The following is a 22033-nucleotide window of genomic DNA, read 5'->3' as shown; positions in this document are numbered from 1 at the left end:
ATCTATTCTCATTCTTACTGTTGTTTGGTGTTGTCTTTGGTTGGTCTTTCTTCCTGATATTTTCAGCCGGTATTCGCTCTGTTTTGTTAGTGTTCATGCCTCACAGGCATACGTCATAATGAGTCTTATAATTGTTTTGTAGATTTTAATAATCGTGTATCGGGGTATTTTTTTGAATTTTATTACACTTTGAAGGGCAAAATAGCAGCGATGAGCACTTTGTATGCCATTATTTAATTCCTGTGTCATTATTTGTGGTGATTGTAGTCGCCAAATATTTTAATTTGTGAACTCTTTAGGTGAACATTTTGTCAATTCTGTCTCTCCGCTCTTTTCTTGTTTGTTGCCGTGTATGTACTTTGTTTTTCTTCATTAATTTTCAGACTGTAATGTTTGCACTTTCTACTATATTTAAATCGTCTGCAAAAGCGATTATCAAGTGCGGGCCTTGATTTCTAAATAGTGACGTCTACGTATTCACTGTTCTTACAATGCCTTCCAGAGCGATATTAAATCACAACGGAAAGAGAGCGTCTCCCTGTTTACCATCATTGTTTATAGCAAAGAAACTTCAAGTTTTTTTTTCTTATTCTCACTGCACTTATTGACCTTTCTACACAAGCTTTTGTACGTGTTATAAATTTTTTGGAGCTCCCATGTTCTGCCATAACGTTCCATAGCTCCACTCTGATATGATCCACTCTCCATTGGTCTACGGTTGAGCGATTCTTTCTAAATCTCCCGTGTTGATAAGGGATATTCCTCTATAGTTTGTACAGCACGTTTTTCAACGTCATTTCCAGAAGCTACATTGATTTTCAATTTGCTGCAAGCTTGTTACTTCATCTTGTGTTGGTATGTGGTTTGCGCATTTAGCAATTTGTCGAAATATTTTTACCGGATCTCTGGTACTTTTTTCTGTGTTGTTGCTAGTTTGCCATAATTGTTCTTTATAATAAAACCTTATATAAAAATTATATATAAACATTTTTTTTGTCCTATTAGCCACCCTTTGTTCTATCTCCTCAAGAATCCTGTTTTCTTGTGCTCTTTTCTTTTTTATTGTTGCTCTTGTTTTAGCTCTAGCTTTCCTATATGTATGCATGTTTTGTTCTGTTGCACATTTTCTTGGGGACCTGTTTCGTTTGGACGGTGCGAATCCTATTTCTCACTTAAAAAGAAAATTTTTTCGTGGATGAGGCGAGTGACTCAGAGCCAAGTTTTAGTATCTTTTTTGCGTCAACCTTTAGCCCAATGTGTGATTTTAGTTTATCAACTTGCAGTTGCTGCGCGGAATTAAAAATTTGTTTGGGTTAGTTTGGGTCTACCTATTCAGGGGGTGCGAAAAATTGACCTAAATTTTTGTTTTTTAAATACCTCTTCCAGTTTCTAAACCATAATTTACGGTCTACGTAAACCCGGTAAAATTTAGCTTAAAAAAGCCTTACTGATCTTGTAGGTTTGGATAGTTCCCTGTACATTGTACCCGCTCTTCACATAGTGGACAAAAAGCAGAAAATCGACTGCAAGTGGTCTTTAACCGACGTAACCGCCTTCCCCAAGACCTCCAATTTGCCAAATTTGCCTACATGTTGCGTGTGGTGGCAAACACTCGAAAGCAATCAGAATGCCTTAATCGGTTTTGATACTGGGCAGATACTAGTTGTAAGTCTGACCGACGGTCGGGTCTTAGGAGGATGCCATGTAACTGAGCCCGTAGTAAAATTGTACATTAGCGTGGATAATGTGAAGGATATTGTCTCATTGTTGGTAAGATGCGGATATTTCCATACGAGAATAGCAATTTATATGCTCAATATTGTTTGGTTGGTTAGATTAGCTGCAAGTCGGGCAAGGAGTGGCAGCTAATTTTAGAGCATCATTCCAATGGCTACACTTGGCCAGTAGAAACCACTAACGTGCATCCCGATGCGTCAATGAAATCGAAGTTTTACAATTTAAAGCAGCTGGGGGTTGACAAACTAGTATCTTTGCGGTAAGAGCGCCTGTTAACAGTTCATCCCATGAAACTCTAGATGTATTTTATAGGCAAAGATTAGCGCCTCGAAAGGACAGCCAAACTGACTCAACCAATGAGTCGTCGTTTTATTCTGAGTTGTATTTCTCAACGTCTACATCTGAGAGTTTCGCAGACAGTCAGTTACTGGGTCAATCAGCCGCCTCTGCCGATCTGAATAGCTGGAATTCAAACTCACTCAAATCGCATGAGGATTCTCAATCAAATTTGGAACTGCAGTTAATTCCCCTGTTCAGCGACACGAATTTCCACCCTCAAAATTGTAGAAACAGATCATTTTTCTCAGCTTTACACAAACCATCTGGACTTTTAACAGTGAGTTTCTTTTGTAAATTAGCGAAGATCATGCCCCCAATGTTTGATTCAAGGTACATTCCGAAGATATTGAGAAAACATTAGTGCACCTTTTCAAAGTGCCGCCCAGAACGGACTCTGTGATAATGACTGATAATCTGATTTATACTCTGAATCGTGATATTAACGTTATCTCTATTATCAGTCGGCAATTGGCAGAGACTCGCCTAGATGGAGAAACGGTAACTGCATCTTTTGCTCCTCGCGAATATTTTCAGGTGATTAAATTATCTTTCAGGCATTCAATGAAGATTCCCTAGTTGCGCAGTTTATGATTGACAACGAAGAAATCATTGCCTTCTTTAAAATCATGGACATGAGCGTAGATGTGGCGCCGAGCAAAAACAAATACAAAAAGAACCAGTGCCTGTACTCAACAGACATCTCGTTCTTGAAGCAAGCCATAGATACTTGCATGGTAGTGACCACTAAAAACGTATACAAAATATTTGTCAGGTAAGTTGCAAATTCTTGTTTAATTCGGGAGTTTTGTTTTGTGGTTCGCCCCAGGAACACCAGAATTCCCTATCGGAAACACTGTGCTTATTAAATCAGGAAGATAAAATGCAAAAGTTTTAAAATCATATTCGGGGTCATTCGAGGAGGTTTTGATTGATATTCCAGGAATAATTTTCAGTTTTTACTGTAAACTGTAGAACAATTTACAGAATTAAATAAGTCTATTGACGAGAAAATACAAGCGGGCAATCAACACATACAGGGCGGTTCGAAGTAGTGGTTAATGCTGAAATAAAAATAGTACTGATTTGAAATTAAAAAAGCTAAACAAAAAATTCAGGATATTCTAAACCCTGAAAGATGAAAGATTATTGGAAGTTGTTCGGAACGATGTCAGAATATTGAGACAATAGTTTGTGCTCGATTTTCTGCTGTGGAACACTGTTTATAAACAATTATTTATAAATAATTAAAGAAAGTGCCAAAGTCCGTTTTTGTGCATAACTGTCGAACCGTTGATGCTATAGAAAAAAGTTTTATCCTTTTTTTCAGGTATTAAAAATACCTATGATATCAGATAAATTACATTAAAATCCGTTCATTAGTTTACTCAAATATCGAAAAAAAGAACGGTCGATTTCAGCGTTTTGTTAATTTTCTATAATTAATTTAGTTTTGTCTCAAGAAAATCGTACCATAACTTTTTTCGGTCAGTCAGTAATGAAATTTTCATTTATTGTACGTTGTAGTATAACTCTTTACGAGCAAAATACAGCCTCAGAGAAGTCCCTCCGCCGTCCCAAGAAAAATGTATTTAGAATCTGACAAGAGCCCTTTTTACATAGCAAATAGAAATGAACAAAAAATTATGAATATTTGAAACTAAAACTTATACCACTTATAAAGTATACAAACACCTTCAAAAAAAGTTATAGTGAGATTTTTTGAAGCAAAACCAAATAAATTATAAAAAATTTAAAAACAAATTACTTTCATCTATTTAGTGCCCGGAAAAAATCTAATCTAATTCGACTGCACTAATTGTTCTATAAAAAGATATCCACTCCACTACCTAGTAATTTGGGTGCGAATCTGCTGGGTCAGCATTAAATTATGACCAAAGACCGAATGCCTTTTGTTCCTTTATGTATGGCAAGGACTGATGGTCAAAAAAGTCATAATATTTTTTATGAGTAACGTTTTACCATTTTATCGAAACTTTATTTGAACACAAAAAAAGGTGACCACATTTTTAGCTTTCCCACTTAAGGGCAGTAAAATGTGAAAAATCTTCTATTTTCATGCTAATCACTGATTACGATTCATCTTATCGCTTAATTAACAATTGGCCATTTAATACTTCAGCTATGTTTGGTATAGACAAATATTGAAACATGTCCAGACTAGGTAAATAGCGCCTATACAAATTTAAATGCACTTCGTCCACTACTCCACTGGGCAGATGCAACAAATGGTATTTTATTTCAGAAGCACTGCTATTGGTCGAAACAGATCAAGTTCCAAGGACAAGGACCAGCTCAGAATAGGGTCGTTGCACAAAAAAAATTTTTGGTTGAAACTTCTCCCAAACATAGCGTGAGGGTTGTTTAGAAGAATGCGTAAAGCAAATTTCTAAAAAAAACAAAAATTTAATATCAATAAAAGGGAACGAAAGTTACCAGATTTGCTTAATGACGTCACGCGAGAACGTTGTTTTACTGGCTGTGACGTAGCGTAGCACAAATCCTACGCTTGTTATATGCCCATAACCAGCAGAATGCACACCACAGAATATCCCCCCTTAGGACTTGGAACAAAAATCAAATAATTTTCTATCAAAAATCGAACAGAATCAGCGAAAGTTTGTAATAAATTATTTGTAAAACTCGTCACCTCCATTCCTCTGAAGACTGCAGAGTTTGTAAAAAATGTGTTTTTTAGTTTTGAATGTGTCTGAAATGTCATCCACGTCAATTGAAAAATGTGGATTTTTTGCCATTAATTTGATGTCTCTCGTTTGTTTATTTTCGTATCTGTACCATTCAAAACTGTTAAGGTTTAGAGCAGCAGTCATCACTGCTGGCGATATTTATTTTAACTTTGTGTTCGTTGGTACATAATGAACTTCCTTAATACAATTTAGCTTTTGAATCTTCTTTACTTAAAGTACACCTGGCACAGTTCACAATCGTCTTCCATTCTTCTCCTCCACTCTCACTCAACTCTTTCCACATGTGATTTATTTTTTTAAGTAATTTTAATTCTGCATTATCTAACTAACAAAAGTGTTATTTGGTGAGACCCTTTTTCATTTTTGTTTTTATCTACTCGTCCATGTTTCGTGCACTTGAACGATTACTATTTACTTCTTATGTAAAAACGTAAAGCCACGGATCTGAAGTTATTCTTATCTGCTTCGAAGATCGGAAGTGATTCACTAAAGCGACTAGGCAAACTCCCGGTTTTTTATTTTATGGATGAATTTGCATTTACAAGTTTTATTCAAACTAAAAGTTTCAGACATGGAAGTGATTCTTGATGATCTTACTACTCCTGAAATGAACTCAGCCATGAAAACTAGCAAACTAATTTTAATAGGCACAGTAACATAAGTAAGTTAAGACTTGTGAGCGTACTTTGTTATAAATGAATGATTATTGATTAAATACAGGCACTTTAAGGAAAAATTGAATGTCGGCAATGAAAAAATCTAAGTAGAACTAGAAACTTTGCTAGTCCTCCCAAATTAACTGAAATATCCGCATACGTTCAAAGCAAAATTTTATTCATTAATCCATTGAATTTATTACAAATCCTGGAAAACTTATCAAATTAACTTATCAAGCTCAGTCATAAGAGTAATTCACAGATTGAAAATAATCCTATCTTTCCTTTGAAGGAAAATGCGGCAACAACTATTTGATTTTCCATAGCTGTCGGTGTTTTCTCTTTGAATTCGTCTAGACTTTTGAGGAACACGCTGATATTGACAAATAAAATTGATTTAATACATGTGGTCTCTCATAAGGAATTACTTCTGCGAAAGAACGCTTTTAGCGTGTTTCGCTTTTCAGATTTAAAAAAGATAGTGTTTTCTAAAATGTTTAGATCATTGCATCTGGCAAACATATGTTTAGGGGGGGGTATTCTGTGAATGCACACTTGCATATTCCATTGGAGCAATCAGATGGTTTTTAATACATTAACATTAAGGGCATAATAAATATAATTTATTATGCCATCTGGGGTTTGACGATATCGATACTTTATGGTATTAGCTTTCTTGTAATCTGACCATGTAAGAGCTTGTTTGACTGGATCTTCCTGCTTCTGAATTTAAATTTCTCAACAATCGACTACGGTGTAAACTTTACTATAATGTGCACGAAAACTTATAGGTTTTTTAGACGTTTTTTAACTTTATTAGCTGGCATCCAGACTRTTAAACCTTCAACATCTCGCTAATTAATGAAAGGGAGTGCAAAAATTCTACTCGTTGTACTTGTTGAAARTTCAAAATCATCACCTAGTTCAGCAAAGCAAAAGTTTTGTGAATTCGAATTTTTGGAAGAACTAGATAAATATTTAGAAAACCCAGTTTTGTAGTWTCTCTAAGTAGCTTAATTATAAATAAAGCTGTATTTATACCCAGSTATAATCTTGCATCTAAAGCGTCATTTATACATKTTATTTAAGTCTATTACGTTTCAAAACTACGGCTCGTACAGAAGCGTCACTRCTGTCKTTTTGGCACTTCTGTCTTTTTRGCWCGCAAATTTATGTGGRACAACATCTTTYTYATTGTTTTCTGAACTCTCATCATTTTCCATGTCTTTTTCAAGCTGTGAAATAAAATAAACAAAAAATGCACATAATGAAGGCAAACCTAAATCTAACGAACACCCAGGGTTAAGAACCCTATAAATATTATTGCTTTTATGCGAACTTATATCGAAATGATCCTCACAGGCATAAATGTTACTTTTTGCAGAAAGATCGGTGCAGTTTCACCGCGCTGCTTTCAACCACAATTTCCGTTTCTTTTCGTTCAATGGCACTTTTACAAATGTTTTTCCTGGTGCAGACGTAGTGGTACTTGTACACTATGGCACCATACAGTACTTATAAGACATTTTAATTTCAATAATTGAGAAACAAGCAAACCAACACACAATATTCATATTAGAGCATGGAAACACGTATAAGCGCTGAATGTGGCGGAGCAGAACCATGCTTGGTGAAGTCACATTACGATCAGCCAAAACTCGTCGTTTCGGCGCGCATTGCGTAAGTTTAAACTTTGATTGCTGATAGATTTGTTATTAGACAGAATGTGAACAAAAATTGTAGGGTCCTTATTTGTTCATCAATAATCAATTTTATGAAAGAAAAAAAAATGTGCAACGACCYCATTCCGAAAAAATAGTCAGTCAGTCACAGCCTGTGACAGCCTGTGACTGACAGGCCTGGTCACATTAAAGAAAATATCGAGACGGCTGTTACTGCTGTTCCCGATATTTTCTGTTCATTGAATATTGCTATTTGCCGAATCTTGGGTGCATGGATTCGAAAATAATCAGGTCTACACATACAAAACTTAACCACTTCATGAAAATAGAATATCTCCTTTCACTAAAACTCAGGCCAATTGACAACGCCATGGGGAATCAAAAGGTACAAAGGCAGGTATTTGCCTTTTTGCTTTGTTGAAATATCGAAATTCCAGCTTTTGTACTGGTACTGACCAGCATCGTAGGCGAGCCCTGTTATTTCAAATTACATGTTATTTTAAAGATCGATAACAGGTACGACTGCTCCATATCGATATATGTTCCAAAATACCTGTAACAAGTATTTCGTGTCATCCAGGGTGGCCAATCGTACGGTAAGTACCGTACATATACGGTAATTTGGGCAATTGTACGGTGTAGGTCCCGAACACGTAACCGTACGACAATTGTACGGTATTTTGGTATTTTTGTACGGTAAATATCATGGGACCTTACTTTTAACCAGTGCGAAGGCTCTTTCATGCTTGAGCCCTATGGGGGACTTTTTTTAAATCTCTGGTACGGTAAAATACGGTATTTTCAAATGTCTTGTACGGTAATACGCGTTTGAAAAGTTGGCCACCCTGGTGTCATCCCTACTTTCTAGTCTCTACTTGTTCTAGTCAAATCCGTTTCCCGCGTCAAACTGAGTTTCAGACGTTAAACCACTTACTTGTCTTGTCTAACGTGTCTTGTTACTTGTCTTCATCTGTGGTCCTGCATCGTACAAACGCTGAGCATTTTTATGTTGTTGTTTGAGGTCGAAAACTAGTTCAACTGGCAAAGGCATACTTTTGTTGAATATTTGCTTCAACATCTGATTATTTCGATTCCATTGCGAGCATTAAAATCGCTAATAGTTGTTGTCTTCAGGTGCCTAATCGACAATACAGATACTGAAATGTTTGGAGTCGGGGTTCAGCATAATTTTCTTACTCTTCGGTGGTTTGAAAGAACACTGCTCAATATTCTGACTTTTGTTTTGACAAATCGTTATTGCGTTTCCGTCTTATGCATTATTTGGCCTGTCTATACCCTTATGTTATATTGTGTATATGCCCTAGCATTTCTGTATGTTTTCTTTTATCTTTTCTGGATGTAAAACACAATTTTATGGTTCTGTCATTTATATAAATAATCGATCAATGTTATTTGATCTTTGTTCTTAAATGTCTTTATAAACGTAAAATTCCTGTCTTCTTATTTTTTAAGCTATGTTTTACTTGTCTTGTTCCTAGTTCCCAATTCGTCCAAAATCGATTAATTATGGTAATTTATTTTAACATTATGACCGTGCGTGTCTTTATAATAGTCTTTATAATACTCTTTTTTACTGTCAAGAATAGTTTTTCTTGCGACTTCCTCGCTGTCCAGGCAAGTAGTACAACAAAAAGTTTGTTGATTGCGTGTGAAAATTTCATTAAACAAGTTAGACTGCTCCTTTAGATAGTTACTAGCAAATGTTTTCCAGTTCAGGATATCAATATCACCTATGGACTATTTGTCTAAATAAACTTCTTCTTCAATTATTTCTTCAATAATGAACCGTATAATACTCATTATTATAATTTTAAGTCCACTGCAAGTTGCAGCAGCATAATATTATCGTTCGATCAGTCTCTAAAATAATTGTGTTGATTGATCCCTGGAATATCCCTCCTACAGTACTTCGAGATTCACCCTGTATGGCCTGCCCGTTTTTTGCAGATATTCTCCAGTGAAGAGATTTATCAAATACGTAATTGAAGAAAATGATCTTGAAAAAGCTGAAAAGCTATCCTACATATTTGCCTTCAATTTGCAACAACTACTGGAGTATTGTGGTGATTTGATGATCTCTCAACGGTCCTACCATTCAGGTTTGTATGACTGTTAAATTGCATTCAATAATTCTCTGGATTGGGTGGTTTTCAGGTATTATTCTTTACAAGCAGGCGAAAGTTCATTTGTTAAAGCGGGTTTTAAAGCTGGCAGTTTCCGCTGATTGCAAAACTCTTTTGAAATTCGTACACTTGTGTTTGAGCGCCAGCAGAATCGATATGAATATTACCACCCGAATACATATTGGTAACGTTGCTGTGATGGCTTACGTTGAACTGCTGCTCAGAAGCAACAGCAATGAGCAGGTCAAAGCGAATCATACCACGGATTTTATGTAAGTCGCATAGCATTTCGGGGCTGCGTTTAAGGCTTCGTTTTTAGGGATTTTTTGGTTCATGAATCTCACTTCGACCCGATTTTGGCTGTGAATATGACGTGCCAGGCTGGACATTGGAACATTGTGAGCCTGCTGTCGAAATCTAGAGGTCTTCAGTTTGAAACAGTGGTGGCTTTTAGCAAAATACTCCAGAACGACCTTTCTCCGAATCCCTCCAATTTGGATTTTCTTTATGCTCTGTCCGAGCCCACGTTGACGCAAAGTTTTCTTGTACTGCCACGAAGTGCACAGGCAAGTTACGATTTTTGCTCATTTGGTGCGTTTATTTGACAAATTCGTTTAGATAATTTTCCAGTACATACGTGAAAACTTGGAGGCATTTCCCATAGAGATTCTCAAACGATTAGTGATTCAATTGGACCCTAGTCAACCTTGTGCCATGGCATTTCTTCGAGCTATATACCAAAATGATAAAGATTCGTCGGGCACCGACTCCAACATAGATTCCTTTGACTATGAGGCTGTCGATGGCTGTACAACTGTGATGAAAGATCTAGTGGAAACATTCCTTTTTGTGATATTAAGTTTAACTGCCAGATTAGGTGCAATTAGGTGGGTTCAGTGATACTCAAATCGCCGCATTTAACGAAACTGCTGTTGAGTAGTTTTGATTTAGGTTTATTGGAGACTACAGTACCTGTAACGAAGCAGAAAGAGGAAAAAACAATCAATAGACTGCCCGATTTGCAAGTGTTGAGCTGCGGATACGAACATGCTGCAGTTATCAGAAATAATTGCGTCTACACTATGGGTGTAAATGCTGCCGGATGTCTAGGTACAGAAAAGGCCAATGAGAAGGGGCATTTTAGATCATTGTGGCTTTGTTTTTAGGCACAGGGCCGATGCTAACCAATACAAGTGGGCCTCGTTTGGTGAATACCCTACAGGATTTGAAAGTAACTGCGCTATCAGTAAGCTGTGGCAGAAAACATACTTTGTGTGCAACAGACTGGGGGGTGAGTTCTTTGTTTTTTTCTCATTTTGCGTTATATTTATGCAGGGTGGTCATTTTCTGAATCTTTGTATGGGTAACTTCTACATTTTTAAACATAGAGAATCCGTTAAATGGACAAAATTGGGCAGAATTCGATTGCCTATTGATCAACGTTTTCAAAATTTAGGTACCAGACTTGGTTCCTGAAATATCCTGAAAAGGCAAGAAATCAACACTTTTTTAATTATCATATAATTCATAAACTGCTTAAATTAGAAAAAAAGTGAAAATTGCCTTTGGTAGAACTTTTTGACTTGAATTCACTAAACTAGCACTCGTTGTCATAGTCAACTTGGTTTACGAGATAAGAAGTAAACTTTTTTTTTTTTAAATGGTAATCATAGTTGGCTGTGGGCCTTTTAAAATCCTAATTTTTTTCTGAATTTAATGATATAACTGTTTGTATGTTTTTCTCCTTTTGTTACCGTAAAACTTCAAAAGAAGATCAAAAATGTGTAGTAGGCTATGGAAACAAGAACTATATTATCACACAAAGCACATTATGATTACCATTTAAAAAAACATAAGTATATTTTTTATATCGTAAATCAAGTTGATTATGATAACGAGTGCTAGTTTATTGGATTCAACGCAAAAAGTTATACTAAGGGCAGTTTTAACTTTATTTCTAAGTTAAGTATATGTGTGATAATTAAAAAAGTGTTGATTTCTTGTCTTTTCAGAATATTTCAGGAACCAAGTTGGGTACCTAAATTTTGAAAACGGTAATGAATAGGCAATCGAATTCTGCCCAATTGTGCCTATTTAACGGATTCTCTATCTTTAAAAATGTCGAAGTTACCCTACAAAGATTCAGAAAATGCCCACCCTGTATACACAGGGTGTCCCATATTTATGGGACACTGCTTAAGTACATGATCAAAACGGTACCGCCAAATTTACAAAAAAGTAGACGATTATTGCGAAAAAATGATCCTCCAAAAAGGGCGGATCTAGCTTTCAAGTTAGGGAGGGTCATGTAGCAGAGATTCAGTCAGGACAGGCTTAAATTCAATTATTGCAGGAGTTTGTCCTTAATTCTAACCGGTTGTTATCAACAGTATTAAATATGTAAATATTTCAATTATCACCACGCTAAGAGCATGAACGATTGATGAAAGAAAAGCACTTTAGAGCTAAGGGCAAATTCTAACAAGCAAAATTATTCGATTGATAGGGAGGGATGATCCTTTTTCGAGAAATTTAGCTGCAATTTAATATTACTTTGTTTATTATGTACACATAAAGAAAGACACTAAGAACAAAACCACAATTTAAAAAAGGACCAACTGTAGGCAAAAAATTATATTCCTCCAAAAATTCGGGAGAATATTTTACTTAGAAAATCGTCTATTCGGCAATAAAGTCTTCATAACTTTCAACTAATATTAATTTTTCAAACATTTTTTTGCATAAGATTGCACACTGAGTTCGAACTCGTTTGACTCCCTTGCAGTTGCCGCTATCCAACATGAGTCTGAACTAGTTTTTATAGCTATTTCTTCAGGCCTGTTGGGAGTTTTGGAACTTTTTAAAGATATTGAGATTGCAAAATAATGGAGGTATGCACGAACAGTCGAACTGTTGCCAACATTCAGGGTTCATTATCTCCCAAAACGTTCGTAATATCTATTTTTTTTAAACAGCTGAACTCTATCGAATACTCGTGGCAACCCAAGGCATTTTTGCTTTTTGAAATATTTCCAACAGTTGAGGGGGATGGGCAAACCATGTGGATGGCAGATTAAGTCTCTCTAACTCTACATTCTATTTTCTCCGAAACTATATACGAAAACAAAGTTATTAAAAAGTGGCATTTTCGTCTAAAGTCGACAGTACGTCGTTCAGTACAAAATTTGCACATTTGCGATTTTAAAAAAATTGGAAAATTTTGTTTGCAATTCAGTTTCTCAACCATTGATCTTTGTTCTTGTGCAAAAAATGTTGATAACTGACCGAGTTACAGGGTAAAGAGTGGAAGTATGTATAGTTTTACGCTTGCCAATATTCAGAGTCCATTTCTTTCCAAACTGTTGCAATTACAATTTTCCTTACAGACAGTGAATGTGTTGAGAATACACTGCAAACAATTTCATGTTCTATTTTGAAAATGAGTTAATTGAGGTAAGTATTTTGTTCTGGAAATCGTCTTTKCGACCTTAAAATCATCATTCATCATCAATTTTTAGAGATGCAGTTTTTATAGAAAATCGTACGTTTTCCCACAAATTTAAAAATTTMCAAATCGACCCGATTTTAACAGTTATGAAGACAATTTTTGCAAACAAAAAGCTGKTTTTCCAAAAAAATGCGGCCTTAAATCCACAAAGAAAACATTRGTAAATTTATCTTGAAAAATYGTCCTTTCKACCTTCAAACTCTTATAACTTTCAAGTTTCTGAACTGACTTTAAGTTTGCAAAATACAATTTTTAGACAAAATCACTCGCTTAGAACGAATTTTTCGCCAAAAAATCACTACAAAATGGCATGTGTTTGCTAACTGGGTGGTAAGTTTTTGAGTGTCTTGGTACGTAAACTTGCAGAACTTTTTGTTTTGTAGGCGGACATTTTTCTTTTGTGGTATTTATTTTTCTCGTTTAAAAATTAACTCTGACCGGATATTTTCGCGCTTTTGCTGCATTTGTTACAGCTCGGCTGTATATTCTAATACCATTGATGAACAGCAGTTTTCCGTTTCTTTATAGGTCTTTGCATGGGGATCAAACAGTCACGGCCAATTGGGTCTAGGGCCGCATCTACAAGAAACGCCATATCCACAGTTAATTTCCGCAATATCACAATTGAAAATTGTTGATATTTCTGCGGGTAAGATAATATTTTGATTTTGATACCAGATGTAAGTATATCTAAACATCGTTTTAGGTCAATATCACAATTTGGCCCTTACACATTCCGGGAAGGTTTATTCCTGGGGTTGGGGCATTCACGGCCAATTAGGACACGGCTGTTGTGATAATGAGTATTACCCGAAATTGGTTAAATTCGATTCTCCTGTGAAACAGGTGGCGGCAGGTTGGTGTTTTGCAAGCAATCTTCCTATCTTTACCTGCAGATATTTTTTTATTTCCTATTTAGGACATGCACACAGTATTATTCTAACATGCGATGGGAAGGTGTATGGGTTCGGGTCAAATGTGTTCGGTCAGTTAGAGAGCAACAGCCGACAAATAGATTCGAAAAAATGCACGAAACCCACATGGGTGGTCATTATGCCAGACATTTACGTTCCTGTGGAAAAAATCGTTACTTCGTACTTTCACAATGTGAGTATAGCAACTGGTGGTTGGAATATTGATGGGGGAAAAATATTATCACAGTCCTTCGTTCTCATTTTGCATTTTTAATTTGAGTCTCAACACCCTATAAATGCGTAAGTTAATCGGCCTACTCACCAAAAACGGGTAAACTATTTTAATTCAAGTATTTCTAAAGAAATGTTTCCACAATTACTAAAAGTCGCCGAATGGAGGCAATATTTTTACTGATCGCTGCTCAGTGAACCAAAGAACGACATTTTCTGTAACTGTAATTTGTTTTACTTTATAAGTTTTGAGGGTGAATAAAAAATCCTATTGTTTGATCTTGTTTTGTTGCTAAAATGAAAATGGTAATCACCACCAGTAACCAGTAGATATGTGAAAAAACATGTCGTCCAGATATTCTTAAAGGCGTTAATTTAGTAACCCAAGTGTCTCCATTCTTTTTTTCTCTCATTCATACCGCTTTTTTAAATGTGTAGTTTGTGCCTCTAAGATCAGCTGATGAGATCTGGTAGGTTCGAAACCGGTTCTGAGAGTGTTTGCATTTGACCAAGTGAAAACCCTGTTCTTGGTTTTTATAGTTGTTTGAATGTTGGCTTTCTCGATCGATTTCCAGATGGCCGTAACAGCAGACCAGAAAGTGTTCATGTGGGGCGCCAGTCCAGAAGAAATGCGCTTCTATCAGCAAAGAAACAATTCGAAAAACGCCGAGTTGAGTGAATCTTGGAAATCCAGCATCGAAATGTACGAGTCTAAGGCGAGGATTCCGATCAAAGAAATTTCAGTGGGTAAGTGCGAGCTCGATTGGATTCTGGAGTTTGCTGGATTGGATTCTGGAGATTCTTGGAGTTTGCTACATCTTTGTTTTTTTAAATCAGGATATCGCCATTGTGCCATACTAGACAAAGGTCGCATTTTCTGGGGTAAAAACAAAGATGAAGAACTGACGGAGCCCAATGTGAAAGACCCATACGAGGACATTATTGGCCACAAGTTCGATCATGTTTCGTGTGGCTTGGACTATACGATGGCCATTGAACAAAATGGGCAAGTGTTCGCTTGGGGAACCCCCGCAATGATAGAAGTAAGTCCATCGACCAGATAGCTTTCCGATGTTTGTTACTTACCGGCTTAGATGTTTCAGACAATTCTAGGTATACCAGGGGATGCCATCCGAAGGAAAAAATCGGACGAGCGAATGATCATGTTTAAGGGCACAAAGCGATCTTTTAAAACGCCATACGTCCACCCGATCTCGAATAATTTACCTATTGAAATTTCGGTGTTACCTTCGATAGTCTTCACTTTCAACGGAAAGAACTATAACTGTTTGTTCCGCACTAGTCCCTTGCCTCATCAAGTTCTCCTTCCGGATAATGATCCTGCGGAATTTTACGATCGTCAAAAATCCATCGGTCGATTGGATTTTAGCCATATTTATCACGTGCCTAAAGTAACGGTTACAGAGAAGACCATCCACTACGCGTTGAGGATTTATTTAGAATTGTATGACATAGAAAATGTTCAAATGAAAAGTCTGGAGCTTAGCAATTTTCAAGTGGCCAGCAAGGTGTCGTTTTTGAACGGGAACTTTGTGGATAGTTTGGGATTTACCATTGAAGCGTTCAAGCGCCATATTGTGAAGTATGATGTAGACCTTCCATCGCTATTCACCTGCAAAGATTCGTATGACGTTACCGAAAAGGACCAAGGCATCGAGTTGATTGTGGAAAGCTTGAAAACCGAGTTGGACAGAGAAATGTCCAGTAATTTATCATCCCCAGCTCGAGCTTTGAGTTCCAGTTCCTCTTTGGACAGTTTGCGTCAATTTGGAGAGGAAGGCGGTCAGGAAAGTCCATGCGAAATCGATATTCGTCAAAACATTACGAATTACCTTCATTCCGTTAACAAAGGAGCTTCCTCGCCGACGGCCACCCCCAAGCTAAATGAGAGCTACAAAGATATATTAATGGAGAAATCAGTTAAGCAGCACGAGCTTCAAATAAAAAACAAACAGGCCAAAGAGGTTCTCGACCTTGCTTCTCATATTGTGGAGTTCTACATAGAGAAAGTCTACATTTCTGAAAACCACATACTGATGCAAAACATCCTTTTAAAGTGCATCGAGTTCTGGTTATCGAATAATCTTCCCATAGTGATTCTCGAAAACATTCTATTGAAAAACCTGGACAAGTATTTTTATCCGTTATCGATTTTACTGTTTTGTAAAAACTTTGACGTCGAAGACGTGATCTTGCCCAAGGATGGCGAAATTTTGCAGATCAGTTCTTCGCGATTTTTGAAAGAATTTTCCACAAAATTCTGTTTGCACTTGTGCTCGATGGTGTTGGAAAATGCCAATAAATCCTAAAACGATAGATAAATGATATTTTTTAAATACAAATTATCGCTTGTTTTTACAGGGTTTTCATCTTTCTGAATTGAAACAGTTTTCGTCTAGAGCAACTTCTTTATTATTTCGTATATTAGCCCAGAAGTCGTTTTCTTTCTTCCAAAAAAATAATCTAAACCCTGTATGATTAAGTAGTAACGTTCACTCATATTTATTGTTGTGTTTTTGCTGCAACTTGTTAGTTTACGACTCGAATACTAATTAGAAGACTGGTTTTATTGATTGTTGATTTTTGTTGCAATTATTCCTAGTAGGTTAACAATTTATTTGTAAAGTCATGTAGTTTAATTAGATTTTATTGACTAGCTGTAATAACAAAAAAGTAGTAATCTCCTACCCATGAAAGAATCGAGATACATTTTCACGCACATTACAAACTTTTTTAGAACGATTTTATATGATGTATTAGGGCGTTTGCCAGCTCTCAATGTGTTGCGCTTCAGTTTTTGTATCCATACTAATTGAGAAAAAAATCTCGACGTTATCTAGCTGTTTGGAATTTGTTTGCTTGCTGGATGATTCAATCATATAATGGAACCGATATTTTTATAAATTTCCTGTATCACATGGCTTAATAAAGAGTGGTTATGAGGTAGACTGGTTTTCAATGAATTACTAGTTGAATGTTGAAGAAACAACTGAAAGGGTGTTAAAATTTGTTTTCCCTTGACTGAAAAGCGATTTTCCACACATCGCAGGCTTGAGCTGTAAGAGAAAATTCCAATTAGGTAGTAGTGAAATTAATTAAAAAATTTGTCTTAAAACTGTTGCGGTTTTTTCAGCAACATTAGGGTTTAAAAAACATATTCAGTGTTCTTCATAGCATTTTTATTTGTGCTGAAATAATACTCGGTAATTTACACTAATAAATAAAAAACAAACTAAATACAAATATAGTAATAAAAATCAAATAATCAAACAGATAAGGCATACTTGAAAAAATTAATTTTAGTTAGTTATCTTAACGTTATTTTATTCCTTCTCAGATTATTTAGTATATCGAAATCCGAGAACTAACCTATACTTTTACAGCTCAGCGGGATCATGCCAGCAGCGCCCTAACTAATGATGGAAATATTAACACAGCTCTTATAAACAAGTTAAAATCATTTTAAAAAATTAACGAAATATAACTGTTACATTGACATAATTTATTAGTTGATAAATATAGTCGATATAAGAGAAACCTTCCCATAGCAGCAAAGGAGTGAGTGATACTTCTTACTATTCTAGAAGACTCGATAAGGTCTGTTAGGATAAAAAATCATAGCGCCTGATTAAGTATGGGACAATTGTCCGAAATTACATTATTTTCTTTTGCAACTCCATTTTGCTTAGGCTGCTCTATTCTCGTAGTTTTTGTTGTCTTCGATGTCGTTTTGTTATCGACAACCTTCTTCGTCACTGTTGTGCTTCGAAAAGTCTAAAAATTAAGACACAATACAATGCATGTCGGTCATAAAAGTCGATTAAAACCTGAACACTATCTGGACAAGCAATCTCAGATTAAACAAATGCATTCATTAAATTTTTTCTATGGGGTCTAATTTCATGTATATGAGTAGCATATATAATTTGCTATACTTGTTTAGTTTATAATAAACAACAAATAAATGATGGAGAAAAAAAAATAAGTTGGCAACTACCATGCATACAGGGTGTCTCGGAAATAAAACATGGGTCCGCAAAAACCTCGTTTTCGAAATCAAACTTTACTTTGAAACATACCAAAGTACAAAATTCTGCAAAACGGTTTTATAAATTTTAATGAAACTTTGTGGGTAGCGAAGACTGTAAGACGTGCCTATTTTCAATTATTTAATTTTTACCAGTGAAAAAATCGTACGCCACTGGTTTTCTGAAGAATACAAATATATCTCAATTGATTGTTCAATACTGACGAAAAAAGCACTTATTTATTTCTGTCGCACGACCAACCGTTTCCGGCAAAAAAAACAGTTTCATGATGAAAATAATATAGGGAGAAACTGCAAAATACTTCACAAACCAAACTAAACACACAAATCGTTGAGGGAGACTCAAGTCTTGTTTAGACACAAGAGTTTATTTTAGGCAATATTTTTGGTTAACAAGATTGAAAATTTAGAGTATATTTCGATGTTGCCACCTACTATTATTGAGAAATTTTAACGGATTCCGCTAAAATATATTTTTAACGGAACACCAAAATTTACGTATACAGAATAATAAGTCGATTGCGCGTTAAAAGTGTTTTACAGGCCTTTCTTCTCAGATTATTTAGTATATCGAAATCCGAGAACTAACCTATACTTTTACAGCTCAGCGGGATCATGCCAGCAGCGCCCTAACTAATGATGGAAATATTAACACAGCTCTTATAAACAAGTTAAAATCATTTTAAAAAATTAACGAAATATAACTGTTACATTACAAATTTTCAACGGAATAGTTACAGAATAGCGCTTAACCGCTTAAAAATATTGCGTTACTGTTATAACATTTTGGATTTACGTCTATTCATAAATTTCCAAAAAAATCGGTATTTAAGAATGATTTGAATGACGTAATTGCTCCGTTTCTATATTAATATCTGGTTTGAACCTACTGTAAAAACATATCGGTTTACGCTGTAAAACCCCGCAGAAATAACAATACAAACCTGACATGAAGTATCAAAAAATATCCTTGAAAAATTAACAACCTTCTATGCATCTTACCTTTACTTCCAATTTATTGACCAAAGTAGAAGTATTTTTCACGGTGACATGACTTGCAGGGTGTCTTGTTATCGTTGTACTTGAACTAGCCGTCAGCTTATTGGCACTATCTTTCTTTTCCTTTTCCAATTCAGCCCTTTTGGGAACAGTTCTGGTGAGCGGCACTCGAGGTTTCGAAGAAACGCTAGTTAGAGTTGCAGGCTTGGCAGGTGCAGCAGAAGGTTTGGGGGCCAACGTTGTTTTAGGCGCCACTGTGGTCTGAAACGAACAGCAAATTAGCTCGTTTTCAATAGTTGCTAACAGCTATCTGATCCCACCTTGGAAGCTGTAGTAGTTCGGGCAGTAGTTGCTGTTTTAACAGTCGTTGTCGCTGTCCTCGCTGATGAAACTAAGGGTTTAGGCCTGGCCGCTGGAATAGTTTTGGAAGGTGCAGCAGACTGCGCTGGCGATTTACGGGTAATTGTTCGTGGTGCCGCTGTAGGTTGAGAGGAACCATTCACAGCGTTCGTTTTCGATATAGGGTTCGTTCTAGGCGCTGCTGTAGCTGGTCGAGTAAGTGTTTTGCTCACTGGAGCTTCACCAGTTGATCTGCCGGCTAAAATAACAAATTAATTCAAAAATAATCACACCAAACTGATTTAAATAAAACCTACTGCTTCTTGCTGTTGTTGAAGCGGGTTTCGTATTGGCAACAGTCTTTGGTTTGGGTGCAGATGGAGACGAGGCCGTTTTCGTTATCCCTGCAGGCCTGGATGTTGTTCTGTAATTGTATTATTTTGACTTGCTGACGAACTAACTCAGATATTAAAACATACCCTGTTTTTGCTGGAACTTTAGCAGAAGGCCCTGCTTTGGGTGAGGCCGTTGATGTTTTGCCCAGCACTCGTCTCGCTCCAGGACTCGCAGCAGATTTGGAGTCTACTTTGCCTAAAAACATTCAGTTTTATGCATTGCTGCAGCAATCTTTAAAAACATCTACCTGTCGCCTTTTTCGCTGATGTCGGTCTCTCCCTCGACTTGGCTGCAGGCACTTCAAGGGCCGCCACTGGAACTACTGGAAGAGGTGAAAGCACCGGAGCTTCGGCAGATTGTTCAACGACAATTTCACTGGATACTTCTGGTGCAGGTGTCTGAATTTCAGGTGTTGGAAGCTGCGGTTCAGCGATTGATATGCTGGGGACTGGTGGTTCAGAAAGTTGCAAAGTGGGTACTTCGGGTTCAGAGATGTGCACTGACACTTCCGGTTCGGCAACTGGCAAAGGGGTCACTTCCGGTTCAGCGAGTCGTAGGTTCGAAAAATCTTGATCGAGAACTTGCGCGGTGGGGGCTTCAGCTTCAGCTTCCGAAAGTTGTAAAGTTGCATTTTCTGGTTCGGGGGTTTGAACAGGAGAAACTATTGCTTCAGGAGTTGGTGCGGGAGAAAGCAATGCGTCGGGAGTTGGTACGGGAGAAAAGGTAGCTTCAGGAGTTTGCACAACAGGTTCTTCTACTTCGGGGATTTGAACCTCAGAAGCTTCTGCATCAGCAATTTGCAAAACAGGTTCTTCTAGTTTAGGAATTTGCACCGTAGGAACTTCCGCTTCAGAAATTTGCAAAACGGGTTCGTATGTTTCAGGAGTTTGCACGGCAGAAACGTCCGACTCAGGAACTCGTAAATTAGACTCTTCTGGTTCAGCAACATCCAAAATAAGCTCTTGCGCTTCAGGAATTTGCACAGAAGATTGTTCTGGGTCAGTGATTTGCAAAGAAGGCTCTTCTGGTTTAGGAATATGTAAAGTAGGCTCTTCTGGTTCAGGAATATGTACGCTCGAAACTTCTGGCTGAACTACCGAAACTTCTGGTTGAACTACCGAAACTTCTGATTCAGAGCTATCAAAAGCAGGCTCCAATCTGCAGGGGCTCGGACTTAAACCTTCTGGTTCAGAGAACCGCAAGCTGGAATCTTCTGGTTCAAGAACTGAATTAGTTAGCGTATTAGCTACTACTGATTCAGATATTTGGCTTTCCGCTACCATTTGATCGGCACTTTCTAATGGAGATGTTTCAATTAAATCAGTGTCAGGTTCAGGATTCGCCTGACAAACTGGCTCAATCAGCACCTCGACTTCAACCTGGAACACAATTCAATAACCTCAATGAGTGATATATTGCGTGATTTGCAACTTACCTTTGGCTGAAACACTTCTTTTTCGGTCGAGTTAGCAGCAAAACTGTCCGTTGCTGCATCTTCTTTGTCAGAAATGTCCAATAAGGGCGAATGTGATTTTATCGGCGATAACTGCCCGACAAAAACATCGTCTTTAACAGAGGACGTCAGATTCTCGTCCTGTTTGTCGTCTTGCGTAAGACCCACAGGAGACAGTGATTCTAGATGATTCTTCACATTAATACCGCTAAATAAACAGCAGAGTAGATTTACCTTGGCTGGCAGATTCTTGGGGTGATTCTGGTGCTTGAAGATTTTTCGTTTCTGTCTCTGTTAAACGAAGCTCTAAAGAATTCGTGTTTTCTGTGTGATTGAAAAATGGCTCTTCCAGTCCATCATAATCCATCGTTCGATTCAAAGGTGTCGAAATGATTTGCGGCTCTCTATCCGTGTTGTAAGTTCCAATCCCATTGTTCTCAGAAAAGGTGTCCAAGTCAGTCGTCTGAATAATGCTATCAGCGTTTGGTCTATTTTCTAAACAAAGTTGTTCATTTTAAGATTAGTCCTTGTCAAGAAACCTTTCAAAACTCACCTAAAGAACTTTCTATAGATATGGTGGAATTTGTACAGTTCCCAATAGGAGGTAAATTTTCCTTATTGTTCATTAAAACATCGTGAATAAAGTCATCAACGTTCTCAGGCAGTTCGTGAACTTTATTGAGATCGTTCTCATCCAGGAACGGATTGGGGTCGCCTTGTTCAGCATAAAAGGAAGCAGACATAGCATCGGTTTCTCTGTTTGATACCACCAAATCGGACTCAGTGAATGACAAATTGAAGGCATCTTGTGTGTCGTCTCCAAAGTTAGCCTGGCACAAA

General features: G+C 36.9%; 2 protein-coding genes across 4 annotated transcripts in view; one reads left to right on the top strand and one right to left on the bottom strand.

Annotated features, from left to right (window-relative positions):
* The window catches only part of LOC109539537, a 19343-nt gene extending 2439 nt beyond the window's left edge, over nucleotides 1-16904 (top strand). Inside the window, exons 3-19 of one of the 2 annotated variants that reach the window (XM_019907331.2) lie at nucleotides 1460-1770; nucleotides 1836-1996; nucleotides 2050-2353; nucleotides 2407-2574; nucleotides 2631-2848; nucleotides 9109-9260; nucleotides 9316-9556; nucleotides 9604-9850; nucleotides 9903-10171; nucleotides 10225-10394; nucleotides 10451-10575; nucleotides 13321-13441; nucleotides 13499-13648; nucleotides 13712-13899; nucleotides 14513-14684; nucleotides 14775-14980; nucleotides 15041-16904. In XM_019907331.2, the coding sequence (XP_019762890.1) occupies nucleotides 1460-1770; nucleotides 1836-1996; nucleotides 2050-2353; nucleotides 2407-2574; nucleotides 2631-2848; nucleotides 9109-9260; nucleotides 9316-9556; nucleotides 9604-9850; nucleotides 9903-10171; nucleotides 10225-10394; nucleotides 10451-10575; nucleotides 13321-13441; nucleotides 13499-13648; nucleotides 13712-13899; nucleotides 14513-14684; nucleotides 14775-14980; nucleotides 15041-16267 (4430 nt within the window). In that variant the 3' untranslated portion in view covers nucleotides 16268-16904. Of the gene's footprint in view, nucleotides 1-1459; nucleotides 1771-1835; nucleotides 1997-2049; nucleotides 2354-2406; nucleotides 2575-2630; nucleotides 2849-9108; nucleotides 9261-9315; nucleotides 9557-9603; nucleotides 9851-9902; nucleotides 10172-10224; nucleotides 10395-10450; nucleotides 10576-13320; nucleotides 13442-13498; nucleotides 13649-13711; nucleotides 13900-14512; nucleotides 14685-14774; nucleotides 14981-15031 lie in introns of both variants that reach the window. The other variant, XM_019907330.2, reaches the window with a different exon arrangement.
* Nucleotides 16905-17120: 216 nt separating this feature from the next.
* The window catches only part of LOC109539536 (microtubule-associated protein futsch), a 90647-nt gene continuing 85734 nt past the window's right edge, over nucleotides 17121-22033 (bottom strand). The window contains exons 15-24 of one of the 2 annotated variants that reach the window (XM_048666612.1): nucleotides 21747-22023; nucleotides 21428-21688; nucleotides 21176-21375; nucleotides 20277-21119; nucleotides 19988-20246; nucleotides 19824-19935; nucleotides 19662-19768; nucleotides 19326-19603; nucleotides 19009-19266; nucleotides 17121-17732 (exon numbers count right to left, since the gene is read on the bottom strand). In XM_048666612.1, coding sequence (XP_048522569.1) covers nucleotides 17574-17732; nucleotides 19009-19266; nucleotides 19326-19603; nucleotides 19662-19768; nucleotides 19824-19935; nucleotides 19988-20246; nucleotides 20277-21119; nucleotides 21176-21375; nucleotides 21428-21688; nucleotides 21747-22023 — 2754 coding nt within the window. In that variant the 3' untranslated portion in view covers nucleotides 17121-17573. Of the gene's footprint in view, nucleotides 17733-19008; nucleotides 19267-19325; nucleotides 19604-19661; nucleotides 19769-19823; nucleotides 19936-19987; nucleotides 21120-21175; nucleotides 21376-21427; nucleotides 21689-21746; nucleotides 22024-22033 lie in introns of both variants that reach the window. The other variant, XM_019907329.2, reaches the window with a different exon arrangement.

Source organism: Dendroctonus ponderosae, unplaced genomic scaffold (assembly GCF_020466585.1).
Source record: "Dendroctonus ponderosae isolate FM_Combo_2020 unplaced genomic scaffold, Dpon_F_20191213v2 Dpon_F_20191213_5, whole genome shotgun sequence".
NCBI lineage: Eukaryota > Metazoa > Arthropoda > Insecta > Coleoptera > Curculionidae > Dendroctonus > Dendroctonus ponderosae.
Note: the sequence above shows the minus strand (reverse complement) of the source record. Positions and strands in the feature narration are given on the sequence as shown.